Source organism: Anarrhichthys ocellatus, unplaced genomic scaffold, assembly GCF_004355925.1.
Source record: "Anarrhichthys ocellatus isolate YVR2014 unplaced genomic scaffold, GSC_Weel_1.0 scaffold11, whole genome shotgun sequence".
In the NCBI taxonomy this organism is placed as follows: Eukaryota; Metazoa; Chordata; class Actinopteri; order Perciformes; family Anarhichadidae; genus Anarrhichthys; species Anarrhichthys ocellatus.
Genome location: NW_022280041.1, coordinates 1,070,168 through 1,085,660, shown reverse-complemented (window position 1 = coordinate 1,085,660; position 15,493 = coordinate 1,070,168). Strand labels below are relative to the sequence as shown.

The window sequence follows — 15,493 nt, the reverse complement described above, 5'->3', positions numbered from 1 at the left end:
CGGAGTTTTTCTGCAAAAGGGATTTCAGCCACACACACACACACACAAACGGTCAGACATATGCTCTGTCCTCGGTGCCCATATGTATTTATCCTGCCATGTGACCCAATCACTCTTTGAGATCCTCAAAGGCTCTGTTGTGTTGGGAACTCCATTCACACACACACACACACACACAGTCCTATAAACACTCACTAACCCCGTTAGTACCCACAGGCCTTCTCACGGTTAATTTGCTGCTCAATAGGTCAAGAGGAAAAACAGACATCAAGCGAACACACACACACACACACTAGTCATGCGGCCGCCCAGTCACCGGCTCGGCTCGTTGTGCGTTTCTCAGAGGACCAGGACTCCGGTGATTTAAAGGAACTGGAGTAAAGCCGCTCTTAAGTCAACAACGCCGTCGTTGTTGCGGTCTGAAGGGAGCCGCGTGTTCGTCAGGAAACACTGTTTAACGACCACTTCAGTGATTTGTCGTCCTTTCTTTAGCGAGTGGAAGTATTTAAAAGTTACTGTGAGGAACTTTTAACTGGTAGTAACTCTCGGCAAGAAAGCGAATATATTTCCAAAATTGTCAAACTATTTCCTTTGGAAAACTTAGTTCACCATCCAAACGCTGATTATGCATTTAGGTTTTCATACTTTTATAAAGAGAATGTTCTTTGAGGGTATGGAATCAAATATAGATATAGGAAACCATGCTACAATAAAGATTAGCATACAATAAAGTTATGAAAACATTTCCTGTTTGACGGTTCTCTAGTGTCAGTTTACAGTGAATTCTTGTCTTCCATGATGGAGCCTGTTTCTCTAACGAGTTCATCTCGTCCCCTCCATGTCCCACTTTGATGACATTTTGCGTAACATCTCCATCTTTCTTCCGGCAGGTTCTGGTGTTTTCCTGGTGATGACCTCCCTGCTGTTCCCTGGCAACCCCCACGCTGCGATGAAGGACCTCTCCTCCTCCTCTCCGCTCAGCTCCCTGCTCCACTACCCGTCCTCCAAGACCTCCGTCGCGCCGTTCTCCCCGTCCGCCGGCGCCGCCTCGCCGCCCGGGTCGTCTCTGTCGTCGGCCCCGCTCACCAAACCCCAGCCCTTCTGCCTACAGACGGGGCCCCACCTCATCGCCAGCATGCAGCTGCAGAAGCTCAACTCGCACTACCAGAACCTCGCCGGGGCCTCGGCGGGACACCCGGCGCCTGGCGGCGCTCAGCGGGGCTTCGGGGCCTCGCCTCTGGGCGCGGGGAACCAGCTCCTCGGGGCGTCCGGAGGCCTCGGTGGAGGCGGGATGGGCGTCGGCATGGGGAACCAAAGCTCCGCCGCCGGCGGAATTATCGACTTTGACCCCGTGGACGAGGAGGTCCTCATGTCGCTGGTGGTGGAGCTCGGTTTGGACCGAGCCAACGAACTGCCCGAGCTCTGGCTGGGTCAGAACGAGTTCGATTTCATGTCGGACGTGCCGGCCGGTTGCTGACCTACGAGAACGACAGAAACTACCGAGACGCAGCGCGGATTGTTTGACAAAGAGATTGTCTCTCCTCTGTTTGGTTCTCTCTCCTCCCTTTCTTTCTTTGATCAAATGAGGAAACTGAAGAGACGCTGACCGACAAACAGAAAAGTAAAAGAAGGCTTAAAGAAAGAAAGCAAACTGTTTTTCGGTCCATTCAGTCGTGAATTTGTCTCTTCCAGGATGAAACTGGTGGTTGAAAACCAACCTGGTGGGATAAAGAAGTCTCATCGCACACATTCTGTTATTTTTCCATTTAAATGATTCTTTTCGTTGGTAAAACAAGGTGATCGGCGGACGCTTGGAGACCTTTCAGAACACCAAACAGAAGCGATGACTTCGGCACACCTGTTGGACTTTCCTTAGCGTTCTTCTCTCTCGATCAACTTTAGGAAAATGAGGACTTCATGGGGAGATTCGTGAAGGATGACAAACACCACGTTTCCTGTTTTCTTCATGCACAATATCAGACTCTGGTCTCACGGGAAACAGACTCCCGTCTCTCGCCTTCACAAAGAAACCGATTGTCTGAGAACTGGTTATCTCAATGTTCTTCTCTTTTCTTTCCTTTTTGTGTGTTTGAATTCAGTTCAACCAGTCGTATTCACAGGACACGTTATTTAAGACAGTGACTGATATGCATCTGGACGTCTGGACAAGGAGCGCTTCTGTAAGCGCGTCTCTGAGCGTAATGAATTTGATCAAAGGGGGGCGTGGAGTCGGAGCACGGGACCTGAATGGAGGAGACTGTTTCCCGCTCCGGAGCACAGCCACATTAAAACGACGCAGGCCTTCTGTTGGGTCATGTGAGTCGCTGATACATGTTTTGTTTTCTGTAAAAGACAAACACTGACCCGGGTTGGTGTCAGTGATCCTTGATGGCACTTCTTCCTACATGGAGGTTACGAGGTTGTTGACTTCCAAGACGAGATAAATTCACCTGCCTTTTGATTCTCCTGTTTTACCACTTTAGATGTTTGTGTCAAAACGAGTTTGTCCAGCCTCAAAAGATCCTATTGTCACCACACTTCCCCATCATTTGACCTGGAGGCACACAACACACACACACACACACACACACACTGTGGTTTTGCTTTCTGCAGAGCTTTCAGATGCTATTACTGCTCGCGGCTAACATGTTAGCATCATTAGCTACCAGTTTCTGTTCGTCCTTACTTCCTTACTGCGTCTCTACTGCGTCTCTACTGCGTCTCTACTGTGTCTCGTAGGTAAAGTCAACTCTCCACCTACCAGGCGTCGTGTCCCCGGGGTTTAAATTGACACCCACCCCTCCACCTCTCGCCCACCTATAGGAGCTGCACCGTGCTGGCTCCTCCTGTGGATGGTTGCATGCCAGCATGGGGGCTCTGACCTGTATATCTGTTGTGGTAAGAAGAGACGGGGGCTCGAACCGTGCGACGGCAACAAAGGCCTTTCACCTCAACCTGCCGTGTCTGTCATCCTGGGCATTGTGGGTCTCCTCTTGGACCACGCACACATGAAATAACACACCTGCATACATATACTCTATATATATATATATATATATATACGTACACACACCAAACTATAGCGGCGGGCTATACAAAGGCCTCGAAAATAAACCCCTGCCACACACACACACACACACACAGGAGCGTTGGGGATGGTGTTACAGCATGGAAACGGGAGAAGCAGCCGTGAAACCGGCACTTGTTCAGTTACACACAGACTTCACGGGTTATTGGGGCTGTTTGAAAAGAGATAAGAGCGTCTGCAGGTCTGGAGATGGAAGTGTGTGTGAGGGGGAAACTCTGAGCAGCAGGAAGACCACATGGCGGTGGGAAAACAACGCGCCGTGCCTTGTTCATTTATTTAGATACAGACGGGTCAGCTTACACACAGTTCCTCAACAAGCCGGCTATTTTGTCTGCACACACACACGCTGCCTAATGACAGTTGTTGATGTCGATTGGAGTCTCGGTTACTGTAATTCAACTTCCTTTTTCTTTCCTAAATGAAACGCGAGAAGCAGTGATTGATGAGTAATTTGACAGAATTCTCTACTTTAAAAAAAGGGATTTAGCAGGAAATTTACCACTTTACTGAGAGACGCTTCTCATCGCCCCCAAATCCAAAAGACAGACGCACTGATTCTGGTTTTCCGGCCCGTCTCGTCGACTAAGCGGGTCAAAATAACATTCTTCAAATTACAGAAAGTCTCGTGTTTGTTTCCATCTGCTCAACATTGTTTTAAAGTTCCTCGTGTGTGTGTGTGTGTCTTGTTTCGTGGTCCAGCCTTGATCCCAGCTGAGTGAATGTTATTGTTGCTGTATGGAGCACCCCCCACCCTCCTCCTCCTCCTCCTCCTCCTCCTCTGAGAAGTTGCCTGGTCGAGATGTTTGAATCATCTGGGGTTTCATTTCCTCTTCTCCTTCACGCCCGATATTGCAGATTAACCCCGGCAGAGACCTTTTGAACCAAAATATACCTCACAGCTATCTGGTGTCTGATGACTAAAACTGAGCTCCATGCAAAAATATTCCTCTTTTCCGCTTTCAATTTAGCTTCGAAATACCACAGGCCATCGACAAAATATCAGTAAAAAAGACGTGTACCGACCAGGAAGAGACTCAAAATGATGGCAAAGAATCATCAGAACAGCTAAGAGACACAAAAATACTTCAAAGAGACCAAAACAGCTAAAAAGAGACACAAAGGAGCTCACAACGACTGTGAAAATTGGTATAACAACCTTGGAGAGACACAACATTGCTATAAATTTACACAAAATAAACACAAAGACACCAAAACAACTGAAAAGAGACGCCAAACAACGACAAAAAGACCAAAACAATTACAAAGAGACACAAAACAACCACAAAGACACATAAAAATAAATGCAAAAAGACAGAATATGACCACAAAGAGACACAAAACAACTACAAATAGACAAAAAACTATTACAAAGCCACAAAATGAACACAAAGATGCACAAAATGACCATGAAGAGATTCAAAACAACTACAAAGAGACTAAAGATGTCCACAAAGAGACACAAAACAACAACAAAAAGAGACTAAACAACAACTTTAAGGGTCTGTCAGTCTTGCTGGCCCCCCAATCTATAAAGACGATAAATAGCCCATTTCCACGATGGCAGGGATAAACAAGCGTTCTCTATTCAGATTGAAACGATCTTTCGGAGGACGAGGCTCGTCCTGACTTCTACGTCCACGTATAAACCTTAGCGGTCCCGGCAGCGGGTGAAGTGGATTTACAGGTTCCCTGGTGACAGCGGTGATTTGTGGCCCGCCGGGCCTCGGGGTCATGAACAATGTTCCCCCACATGAAGGCCTGTGAAAGCCTCCGACGTGAGCAGTGATATATGTGTTAGAGGGTCGACGGTACAGGTCTCGTCTCTCCACAGCGATGACAACGTCCAACTCACCTTGTGAGACCGAAGGAGACTCTGCACTGATTTATTCATTTTTATTTCATCATATTTACGTTTAAACCTGTAGATTTGAGTCTTATTGTGTTCGTCTCTTGTCTTTTCTTATTAAATGAATATTATTCAAAGATGATTTTTAAGCACTTTTGCTCACCGGCTCTCACTTGTACATCTATATGAATATGTAAATGACTGAGATCATATTAAAAAAAATGCTTGTATTTTTGTTACGGCTCTGAGTTTTGGGGGGGGGGGGCGGAATAAAGACAATGAAAAATGAGCTGGTGTGAATGTTCTTCATTGAAACAGAAGACAGACTTTAGCTGAACTTTAGCAAACATGAATTCTAAAGGTTTTTCCATTAACACAGGTGTGTTGAGTTTAACGACATCAACAGATACATGTGCTTTAAATAAAATGTGCAACAATATAGTAACACGTTGAGGGCTGGGATAGAGATTAACTGCTGCATATGTGTCCAATCAAAGCTCTTTAATAGTCAAAATACTGAATAAAGAGTACGTCTCTCAACATTATTGCACAAGGCTTCCATCTGCTGGCATGTGATGGTAAATACAACGTGGTTAATCACCAACAATACCTTTTATGTCTAAGTACGTTTTACAACTCTGTGTGTAATTCAGTAACAAGTTTATAATAACTTTATGAACTTTATTTTAGTTATTTCTGTTGAGTTTAAAAACTGTTTTGGAGTGCTTCATTTCAAAGAAGTGATTTGTTACATTACATTACATTACAGTAATTTAGCAGATGCTTTTATCCAAAGCGACTTACAATAAGTGTATTCAACATAGTATTCAAGAGAACTACTAGTCACCAGAAGTCACAAGTGCATCTCCTTTTAAAAACAAGCATCTAAGAGCATAAACCAGTGCAAAAGTACAGTGCAGAAACAAACTAATACAATAAGTGCAACAAACTAGTATGAATACAATAAATGGCAAGTAAGTGCTAAGTGGAAGCCTTCTTGAAGAGGTGAGTTTTCACACTTAACACTTTTTTTCATAGGTTACTCTACATTTGACATATACATGCTTGTGAGTACATTGAAGACTTCTCTAAACGTGTCTTTACAACAGATGAAATACTTCAATAGCTTGATGTTTCACATGGATTGTACTGAGTAAACGCACCCTTGAATACAATTTTAAGCTTTTTTTATTTCTTTTTTTTAAAGTTAGATTTTTTTTATTTTTTTTTTGGCTGTCAGAAAAAAGAAAAAAAAGATTTTTATTATTTTTTTAAATTTTTAAATTTTATTATTTTTTTTCTGCCATCCAAAAAAAAAAAAAAAAAAGTTCCAGTTGCTGTTTATTGAAGGTCTTCACCTCAGCCACATTGGTTTCATTCTTTATACTCCAGAGCTGCTTCTTGCTTAAAATTCTATTGAAGGGTGCGTTTGCTCAGTACAATCCATGTGAAACATCAACAATTGAAGTATTTCATCTGTTGTAAAGCCACGTTTAAAGAAGTCTTCAATGTACTCACAATCCATGTATATGTCAAATGTAGGGAAACCTATGAAGAGCTGCTTCTATGACTCATCATTTAGACTTTCTACTTTGCAACTGGAAACATCTGGTCAGTTATGGTTACAGGTGGATGCACCAAAAGTGTTGGTGCATTTTTTAATTTTTTTTTATGCTGGTGGAAAAAAAGTAAAATATAAAAAAATCAGTTTGTTTTTTTTACATTTTTCCGCCAGCATAATAATAATAATTAGAATTCTTTTTTTTTTTTTTTTTTTTTTTTTTTGCCAGTGGAAATGGGCTTCCATAGGCTTCCATAGTTCTTCTAGTAAAAGTGGAAATACTACAGTGTACAAGTACTAAAGTAAAAGTCCTGCATTCTAAATCTTACTCAAGTAAAAGTATTAGCATTACACTTAAAAGCACCAAAAGAAAAAGGACTCATTCTGCATATTGATATTTCAGAATCATACATCATATATATACTTGTAATTTATACTTATACTCTACTATATTTTGGTGGTAAACATTTAAACTTTTACTCCACTACATTTATTGTGAAAGTTTCAGTTACTTTGCAATTCATAATGATATATTATTATCTCCAGTATATTGTATATGCAGTATATCAAGTAATTAAAATACTTCCTACACTGAGTAGTACAGATAAAACATATCGATAGTACACAAAACCGCTTGATGAGTATTCGGTATTGATATTGCGACTTTCCGTACTTTTGTCCCTCCCAGTCTGCCATAGTCGGCCATATCATTCTAAACCGGAAGCCGGCTGGTCCTTTTCCGCGCAGACTCCAACATGGTGAGCTGTTCCTCCTCACGATTCCTCTCTGAAATAATCACTAAACATCACTTTTTGCTGCTGTAATATCGCCAAAATACACGTCCTAGGTTGAAATCCCACGTCTTATCAAACGATCGATGTCTAAATTGTAACCAGAAGCATCGATGGTTCCTCTATATTGATGATTTAAAAAAAGGTATCTCACCCCTCACGGCTTGTTAGCTTGGCCGTAGCTATCTAAATTAACGGACAACTACTCTTCAGTGTTTGAAGCGTCGCTCTTAAATTCGCGGCATAATGATACTTGTGAACATGTGTCGCAGCACGTTGTAAAAGTGAAATAATGTATAAAGCCTTAAATATATTCTGCTCAACGTGTGCTAACGTTAGCATGGATAGGCCGCAGCTAATCGCCATTCATTCCTATGGTTAACATGCCACGTTAGCATGCCATGCTAACAGCACTGATCCGAGTTTACTCTCTCTTTCCCGGGGTCTCCAGCCTCGCACACTCCGCTAAACATACATCCACGGTTCTTGTTGTTTTCTCGGTTGTTGCTCCGTCAGTTAACCCGTATATTTATCCTTCTTTCTCCAGGCAAGAGGTCCGAAGAAGCATCTGAAGCGCGTCGCAGCGCCAAAGCACTGGATGCTTGACAAGCTCACTGGAGTTTTCGTAAGTCACATTTTATTGTACTACTTTATACCTTTTTTAATATATTGTTTAGTTATGTCTTTGCAAACGTTGTTGTTTCAGCTGTAAGATAGTTTTGCATGTTGGGAGTCGCATGTAAAATGTTCTATATACGTTATAAAAACAGGAGTTTGCTCATTTATGCTTTATTGTGTATATATAATATGTACCAGAATACATGTTTGTCTCTTTACTAAAGGCCATTTATACTTGAATATGACCGACAGGTGTTAGCGTTATAATAGAATGTATGCTAACATCTGGCTCATGTGAGCTTCACTTTAATGCACTCGCCTAAATATCATCACCAGCTAACTGTTATTTAACATCACAGAATGAACCTTATAATCTAGTTTTTTAAAGGAGGTTATTTGGTGTTGGGCATCCTTAAAGATAACGCATGTTGTTGTTCTCAGGCTCCTCGTCCTTCCACCGGGCCCCACAAGTTGAGGGAGTGCCTGCCCCTCATCATCTTCCTGAGGAACCGCCTGAAGTACGCCCTGACCGGGGACGAGGTGAAGAAGATCTGCATGCAGAGGTTCATCAAGATCGACGGCAAGGTCCGCACCGACATCACCTACCCCGCTGGATTCATGGGTGAGTTCACCAGACGTCTCCGTACGGCTCACATTTACAGATGTTTCTGAGATTAGGAGTCTGTAAAGTGTGAATGATGCTTCCGTCGGTTATTAGGAGGCCGGAGGAGCAGTGATGAAATATTTGGTTTTGATCAGCAATGAGCTGAAACTACACAACCAATTCCTCTAAGAAGTTCTGAGCTCAAACTACAACACTTGTTGTGTATTTAACTTATTATCAGAGGTTGTTGGAAGCTCGTAAACTAGTTAGGGGAGCGGTGTGGAGCCGGAGCAGAGTTGCTGTTTTCCTCCAAAGTGTGACTTTGACTTTAAGTTTCTTCTACTTTTGTCGACTAAATGTGAGGCTTTACTTTCCCTCGCTCAGTCTTCTTCAGTCTTGGTTGTCAGATCTGTAACCGTCTAGTTGGTTGTCTGACGGGTCGAGCGTCCACATATTCACACTGGGATGTTGTTTTGGTAGATGTGTAAAGGTGAAGTCGTGATTATTTGCGACAATTTGCCGACACCACAGAACCGATGGGACAACGTGAGCTCGTCACTTATAGATTTGAGGGGCAAACTGCTCTCTTTGTTGATTTGATGCATATTATGGGGTTGGCCCTTTTCTTTTTGTACTTCGCTCTGAAAAACACAAACATTCTGCTTCACCGTCCATGTCTTTGCTGTGAGAAGCTCTTTTAAAATATAGTTTTTTAGTGCGTCTTGTATGAAGACTCTCACCACACTTAAACTTAAACACTTACATTTATTAACAGTCATGTTTATTTAAGATGGCAACGAAACGAGTGTTGTCTTGAACAGAGGATTTAATGGTTTTCGTCGAGACTCTTTCATACCTGACACTCGCAAACAGCCTCCGTGTGGAGGTGTGGTGTTTTTAATTTCTAAATCCAAGGGAGGCATCGCAGCATGCTGACCGCTGCCTATTTATACACACCAAACACACGACGCTGTGGCCCAGGAGCAGCCTCTTTTTGTGTATCTTGGTATTAATTGTCAACGTTGGGTTGCCATGTCTTCTCATGGTGAGTTTTATTCCAAGAGGATAAATTAGTAGCTTGAGGAGAAAGTCAACTGTTGGAGTGGGCTGAAAGTTGTCAAATAAGATGAGATGTTGTGTTTGTGTAATTTGCATATTGTTGAAATGAATAGACTGAATACTGTCGTGTTTCTGACTTTTTGTGTCGGCGTTAATGGTTTAAATTAACGTGACATGATGGCAGTAAACCAGTGTTGTTACCGTCTCATCAGCAGCTCCTTAAATTGGGAACAATCCTGCAGGTGGAATATTTAAAACAAACGCATGATTTGGATGTTAAGACCTTTTGTGTTTTTCCAGATGTGATCAGCATCGAGAAGACCGGCGAGCATTTCCGTCTGATCTACGATGTGAAGGGACGTTTCACCGTCCACCGCATCACCGCCGAGGAGGCCAAGGTAAGAAACAGAAGCACTTCTTCATTGGTGCTTTTGGAAAATGACACAACGGTCGAGCACTACCATTAAGATATATATGAAAGCAGAGAAGACGGGAAACAAGGGGAGACGGTTTAAAGCATCCTGTTTGAAATACAAACCACAGTCGTCAGTTTCTTGCTGGATGTTCTACTAGCTGAGTTTTGAGATTCAGACGGTTGTTAACGGGTGTAATCGGCATTTGAGACGAGCTTTTAAGGATTTGGTTTCTGCCTCTCGGTCAAATCTGGTTAAAGTCCTCCGCTGTGGGGAGAATAACAGGCAGATGTCATTTAAATTACACAGAATTTAAGAGCTAAACTCAAGTTTTACCTACAAATTCACTTATTTTATCATCTAATTTGAGACAGAATTCAGGCGGAGCAGTGATGATATTTTTGGTTTTGATCAGCAGTGAAAATAAACTACCAATTCCTCTAAGAAGTTCTGAGCTCCTCGACTACAAAACGTCACAAATTCATCTTTTTTTTAAACACTTATTGACTTTATTTTGTTTTTCTCCTACGGTGCAAAACTTCTGGTGTCGTGGAAGTTAAAGGCACAAAGTGACATAAAATAAACTGTATACGAATGAGATGTGAAGTAAAATGGTAACATAAGTAGTATATGAAGTACTCAGAAGTAGACTCATAAAACAGTAAGACTACTGATCCAAGTGCAAATAAAAACATTAAAACGAGCAGAGTTTAAATTTGTAGTGACCATAAAAATAAAACACCATGAAGTAGTTTCCTGGAGGTGAGAGAGAGACGGTTGATTTATTGTGTTGTGAGATGTTGTCTACAGAGTAGATTTCTGTTCTTTCATGAAGTCTTTAAACCAAAACTACACCGTTTATCACAGCCAGAAGCTGTAAAAACAGCCATTATCGTCAGATTTTCATCGTTCCTACAGTCCTTGAACACATCGTGTGTGAGAACGCTTCCGTCAGAAAAAGCTGCCAAAACAAAGCTTAAAATTGTGATATTTAACCAAACACATTTTATTCTATATGTTCTCATTTAAAATCTCGTCCCACATAAACCGTTTGCTTTAATCAGATTCTGTTAAAAACATTAAATTCTGAGCTCCTCAGAGCAACTATGAAGCCGTGATTGACTCATCCGAGACCAACAGTCGCGTGACAACAAATCAGAGAAACTCGGGCTGAACTTCAGGGTTAACTCGCTCCTTGTTCTTCTCCTAACCCGCCTCCTCTTCCTCCCGCAGTACAAGCTGTGCAAGGTGAAGAAGCTCATGGTCGGCACCAAGGGAATCCCCCACCTGGTGACCCACGACGCCCGCACCATCCGCTACCCCGACCCCCTGATTAAGGTCAACGACACCGTCCGCATCGACCTGGACACCGGCAAGATCACCGACTTCATCAAGTTCGACACCAGTAGGTTCCTCAGCCGCCGCCGCTCGCACATTAAGAACGAGCGCTTCGTGTTCTCTCGCTCCTGACACGGCGTCCTCTCCCTCCAGGTAACCTGTGCATGGTGACCGGCGGCGCTAACTTGGGGCGTATCGGCATCATCACCAACCGGGAGCGTCACCCCGGCTCCTTCGACGTGGTGCACGTCAAGGACAGCACGGGCAACAACTTCGCCACCAGGCTCTCCAACATCTTCATCATTGGCAAGGTGAGGAAGAGTAGCAGCGTTCTGCAGTCTGTGGATGTAACAGTGAGACTCCTACAAGTTCACTCGTTTATTTTATTCAGGCGGAGCAGTGATGATGTTTTTGGTTTTGATCAGCGGTGAAAATAAACTACCAATTCCTCTAAGAAGTTCTGAGCTCCTCGACTACAACGCGTCACAAATTCATCTTTTTAAACACTTTATTTAATATATCTTATTATACATTTATTGAATTACCAGAAACGTGCTTTTATTGTTACTAAGATATGAAAGATTTTAAATATCCAATCCCGATAAATAGTGAAGAGATGCTGCAGCGTTCACGGGTTCAACCTGCATTCTTGTCTCCGCCCCTTTCTAATTATGTACCGCCCCCTTTCCCACCTTGTCCCCGCCCCCTTCCTCCCCTCCAGGGCAACAAGCCGTGGGTGTCCCTGCCCAGAGGAAAGGGAATCCGTCTGACCATCGCTGAGGAGAGAGACAAGAGGCTGGCCGCCAAGCAGGGCAGCAGCTAAACACGCGAAGGGCAGAAAATAAAACTGTTATTTACAAAAACACTCGCTTGTTGTTCTGGTTTTTATTCTCCTTCATTAACATTCGTCACACCGGAGACTTCCTGCTGAACGTCTGCAGGGAAGAGGGTGTAAATGGCTGTTTGATGCATTTTTATTCAAATTCGCTTCAACTGTATTATTGATAAACAATAATTTATTGATTAATATAATTCACGAGCAGTGCACAGTAAAATAATAAGCTGAGTCACTTCTCTGATTTATCAAATATTTTACTGAAATGGATCCTTTTTCATGAGAACTTTTACTTTCTTGTACTTTAAGTATATTTTGATGTAAATACTTTTGGTCATACTTGTTGGCAACATCTCAAGAATGCTGATCCAGGACCAGGTAGGAGTTTAAACCAGGTGGGAAAGTGACGCTGGAGACTCACTCAAGGTTCTTTGGAGGTTTTTGCTCTAAATTGACGTCTTTATAACAACTTTATTTAAAAAAAAAAAATCATTTCCTCTTAAGTTGTGCTTCAATCGGTGAATGAAACGCACAAACCTTTCATTAAAAACCTTAACTTTAGAGGGAATCCTTTTTATTTTAACGAGATATTAAAGGAATTCATTTTGGATTTATCTTAAATATCAGTTCATTATGAAGAGTAGTTTAGTTTATTGTCCGGTAAAGAGACAAAACAAAGTTATATTTCTATCAATCATTAGTTTGTTTTACGTGAGCTCTGCTGGTAAATGAACCAGCGATCCGTCTCTCACCTGGAGGCAGCTCATCCTCCCTCCTTAATCCCTCCTTCCTCTGGTCTTTCCATCATGATGCATCCATCTGTCCTCTTAATCCCTCTTTCCTTTCTCTCGTCTCGTCCTGTGTAATCCTCTCCTACCTTCTGTTTCCTATCCCTCTGTTGCTTTCCTTCCTTCTTTCCATCTGTCCTTTCTTACATTTGCTCCCTTCTGTCTCCTTCCCTCAGCTTCTTTTTCTTTCCTCTCACTCATTTTTTTTTTTTTTTACCTCCATCTTTCTTTCCCTGTCCACTTTTCCTTCTCACCTTTCCTATCTCCTGCTCTATCCATCTTACTTCTCGTCTTTCCTACCATCCTAGTGTCCTAGATCCCTCCTTACCTCGTCCTCTCATACTTCCCTTACCTCTTTGCATCTTTCCTTTCATTATTTAGATCGCTCCTCTTTTCTGGCCCCCTCACATCCTTCCTTACCTGCATTGATTCCTACCATCTCTTTCCTAGCTACCTCTTTTTACCTTCTTCCCATCTTCCATCCTCCATGACCTCCTTCCTTCCTCAGATTGATTCCTACCATCCTATCCCTCCGTCTACCTTTCCTTCTCACTTCGTCCTTCTTTGCATCCGTCCATGATTTTGTTCCTCCTCCTTTTGTCAATCTTTCCTACCTCCCTCTTTCATCCTTCGCTAAACAGTTCCCACCTTACGTCCTTGCTTCCTCAAATTGATTCCTACATCCTTCTCTAAATATTTTGGTCTGTCCCTCCTAACTACCCTTTCTCCTTCCTCATCCTCCTCTGAGTCCTAGCATCCTTCCCCAAATCCTTTACTTCTCTCAATAATTCCTACCTCCTCCTTCCTACCTTCCATCCTTTCCTTTCATCCTTATTTGCTGCCTAAACTTCCCTCCCTCCTTCCTCACTTTCCTTCTCACCAGTCTTTCTACCTTCCCATGCAGCCTTTCCTCCCCATCATCCTCTTCTTCCTACATTAATCCCTCCCTCCCTCCCTTTCTCTCTCCTCCTCTATCCCTCCATCTCTGTGTTCGGACTTCAGTACCAGTCCATATGGTGACTGCTGGGAAACAGCCTGCTCTGCACTGCAGAAACCTGGCCCAACACACTGTGTGTGTGTGTGTGTGTGTGTGTGTGTGTGTGTGTGAAAATGCTGCCCTTCTCTCCCGTGACTTCTGTTTCCAACCCCGCCCCCCAAAACACATGATTCATACCATAACAACACACACACAGCAGGAGTGTGTGTGTGTGTGTGTGTGTGTGTGTGTGTGTGTGTGTGTGTGTGTGTGTGTGTGTGTGTGTGTGTCTCACTCCCATGACCGTCTGCTCTCTCTGACACTGTTCAGGACAGCAATCCGTTGTTTTTTGGCAGTGAGCGGTGAGGACAGTGAGTCTGGTGTATTCAGAAGTACACTAGAGTAAAAGTACTACAACCACACTGAAGATACCCCAGTACAAGTACAATGTTTTAGCAGCTACATCTAGAATAGAAGTAGTCGTCGTGCAGTCAAATATCCCCAATGTTTCTCTGTTATATGTGCTGCTGCATTAATGTGCACGCTGCATGTTTTTAACTGGTTTAATCTCCATCGATGCATCATGTTCTATGAGATCATGTTTGTAGCGTCCTGTGAGAACCTCGTATCTCTAAAAGGATCAAACAGCTTTGTGATCATGTAGTGGAGTAAAAAGTACAATATGTACCTCTGAGACGTAGTGGAAACATCTGTGAGGTAATGAAACGGCAGATAAAATACGTTTCGGAAATCAGAAGTGTCAGCGTTGTCCCCGGTTAAAAAAATTAAATATTTAAATATATATTTTACAGGCCTGTGACCAGTTCTGTACAAACAGTCTTTGAACATTTGAAATATGAGACTCGCCAGACGCTCTGGTCCTGCTCTGCATCCCCCTGGTGAGCAGAGCAACAATCACATTTGATTCTCTCTCACACACACACACACACACACTGTGGAGGCTTTGAAGTGCGTTTGGCTGGATGGTGAGAAAAGCAGAAGAAACTGAGCTGCAGAGAGAAACATGCAGAAAACCCAAATGTTTAATTATCTCACAGAGGATTAAACAGAGAGCAGGAAGTAGACGACATTAAAACGTGTGCAGTTAACGTGTTCATGCTGCTCTTAGTTCATCACACACGAGGCGTTTGCATTACAGGATATCCTAAATGTATGAGTTAGATGTTGGGTGTCGATCAGGCTGTTCAATCACTTATTAAATCTCTTTTTACTGCTTTTATTGTTTTTATCTATTTTAACCGTTTTATTTGCGTTTTAATTGTAACTTTTTTTTGCTTTGTCTGTCAAAGCACTTTGTAAACTCTGTTTTTAAAGCTGCTACAAACATACAGGTATCGTCGTCATCCTTTCATCTGGAGATGCACCTTTCGGACTGTTTCCGGTGCCGATAACGAGACCAGAACTCGGTCGATACCGACGTCAGGCGTGACTTAAAGATAAAACTAACGAGTGTATTGGATCTAACAACTGATCCTCAGTCCTGACAGACGTGCTGCTATAATGCAGGGCTCAGGTGCGGTTTGAATTGTTGATTAGTTGTTAGCTTTTGCTTCTT

General features: G+C 42.7%; 2 protein-coding genes and 3 non-coding genes across 5 annotated transcripts in view; all 5 read left to right on the top strand.

Moving 5' to 3' along the window:
• Window positions 1-4,344, top strand: part of cited1 (Cbp/p300-interacting transactivator, with Glu/Asp-rich carboxy-terminal domain, 1) — a 6,638-nt gene extending 2,294 nt beyond the window's left edge. Inside the window, exon 2 of the mRNA XM_031850621.1 lies at window positions 891-4,344. Within this exon, the coding sequence (XP_031706481.1) occupies window positions 911-1,477 (567 nt within the window). The 5' untranslated portion in view covers window positions 891-910 and the 3' untranslated portion in view covers window positions 1,478-4,344. The remainder of the gene's footprint in view (window positions 1-890) is intronic.
• Window positions 4,345-7,218: 2,874 nt separating this feature from the next.
• Window positions 7,219-12,179, top strand: rps4x (ribosomal protein S4 X-linked). Its single transcript, XM_031851430.1, has 7 exons — window positions 7,219-7,253; window positions 7,834-7,911; window positions 8,346-8,526; window positions 9,868-9,965; window positions 11,214-11,385; window positions 11,472-11,629; window positions 12,040-12,179. Exons 1-7 carry the CDS (start codon window positions 7,251-7,253, stop codon window positions 12,139-12,141), a joined length of 792 nt encoding a protein of 263 aa, XP_031707290.1. The 5' UTR covers window positions 7,219-7,250; the 3' UTR covers window positions 12,142-12,179.
• Window positions 8,635-8,711, top strand: LOC116385853 (small nucleolar RNA SNORD61). Its single transcript, XR_004212914.1, has one exon. It is a non-coding gene; the product is annotated as a small nucleolar RNA SNORD61 (small nucleolar RNA).
• Window positions 10,367-10,438, top strand: LOC116385851 (small nucleolar RNA SNORD61). Its single transcript, XR_004212912.1, has one exon. It is a non-coding gene; the product is annotated as a small nucleolar RNA SNORD61 (small nucleolar RNA).
• LOC116385852 (small nucleolar RNA SNORD61) lies at window positions 11,715-11,786 on the top strand. Its single transcript, XR_004212913.1, has one exon. It is a non-coding gene; the product is annotated as a small nucleolar RNA SNORD61 (small nucleolar RNA).
• Window positions 12,180-15,493: the final 3,314 nt, after the last annotated feature.

Excerpts from the sequence above, each read along its gene's own strand:
- rps4x (XM_031851430.1), top strand. Across the intron at positions 7,912-8,345 it reads ACAAGCTCACTGGAGTTTTC|GCTCCTCGTCCTTCCACCGG; the intron begins GTAAGTCACATT and ends TGTTGTTCTCAG. Across the intron at positions 11,386-11,471 it reads CTTCATCAAGTTCGACACCA|GTAACCTGTGCATGGTGACC; the intron begins GTAGGTTCCTCA and ends CTCTCCCTCCAG.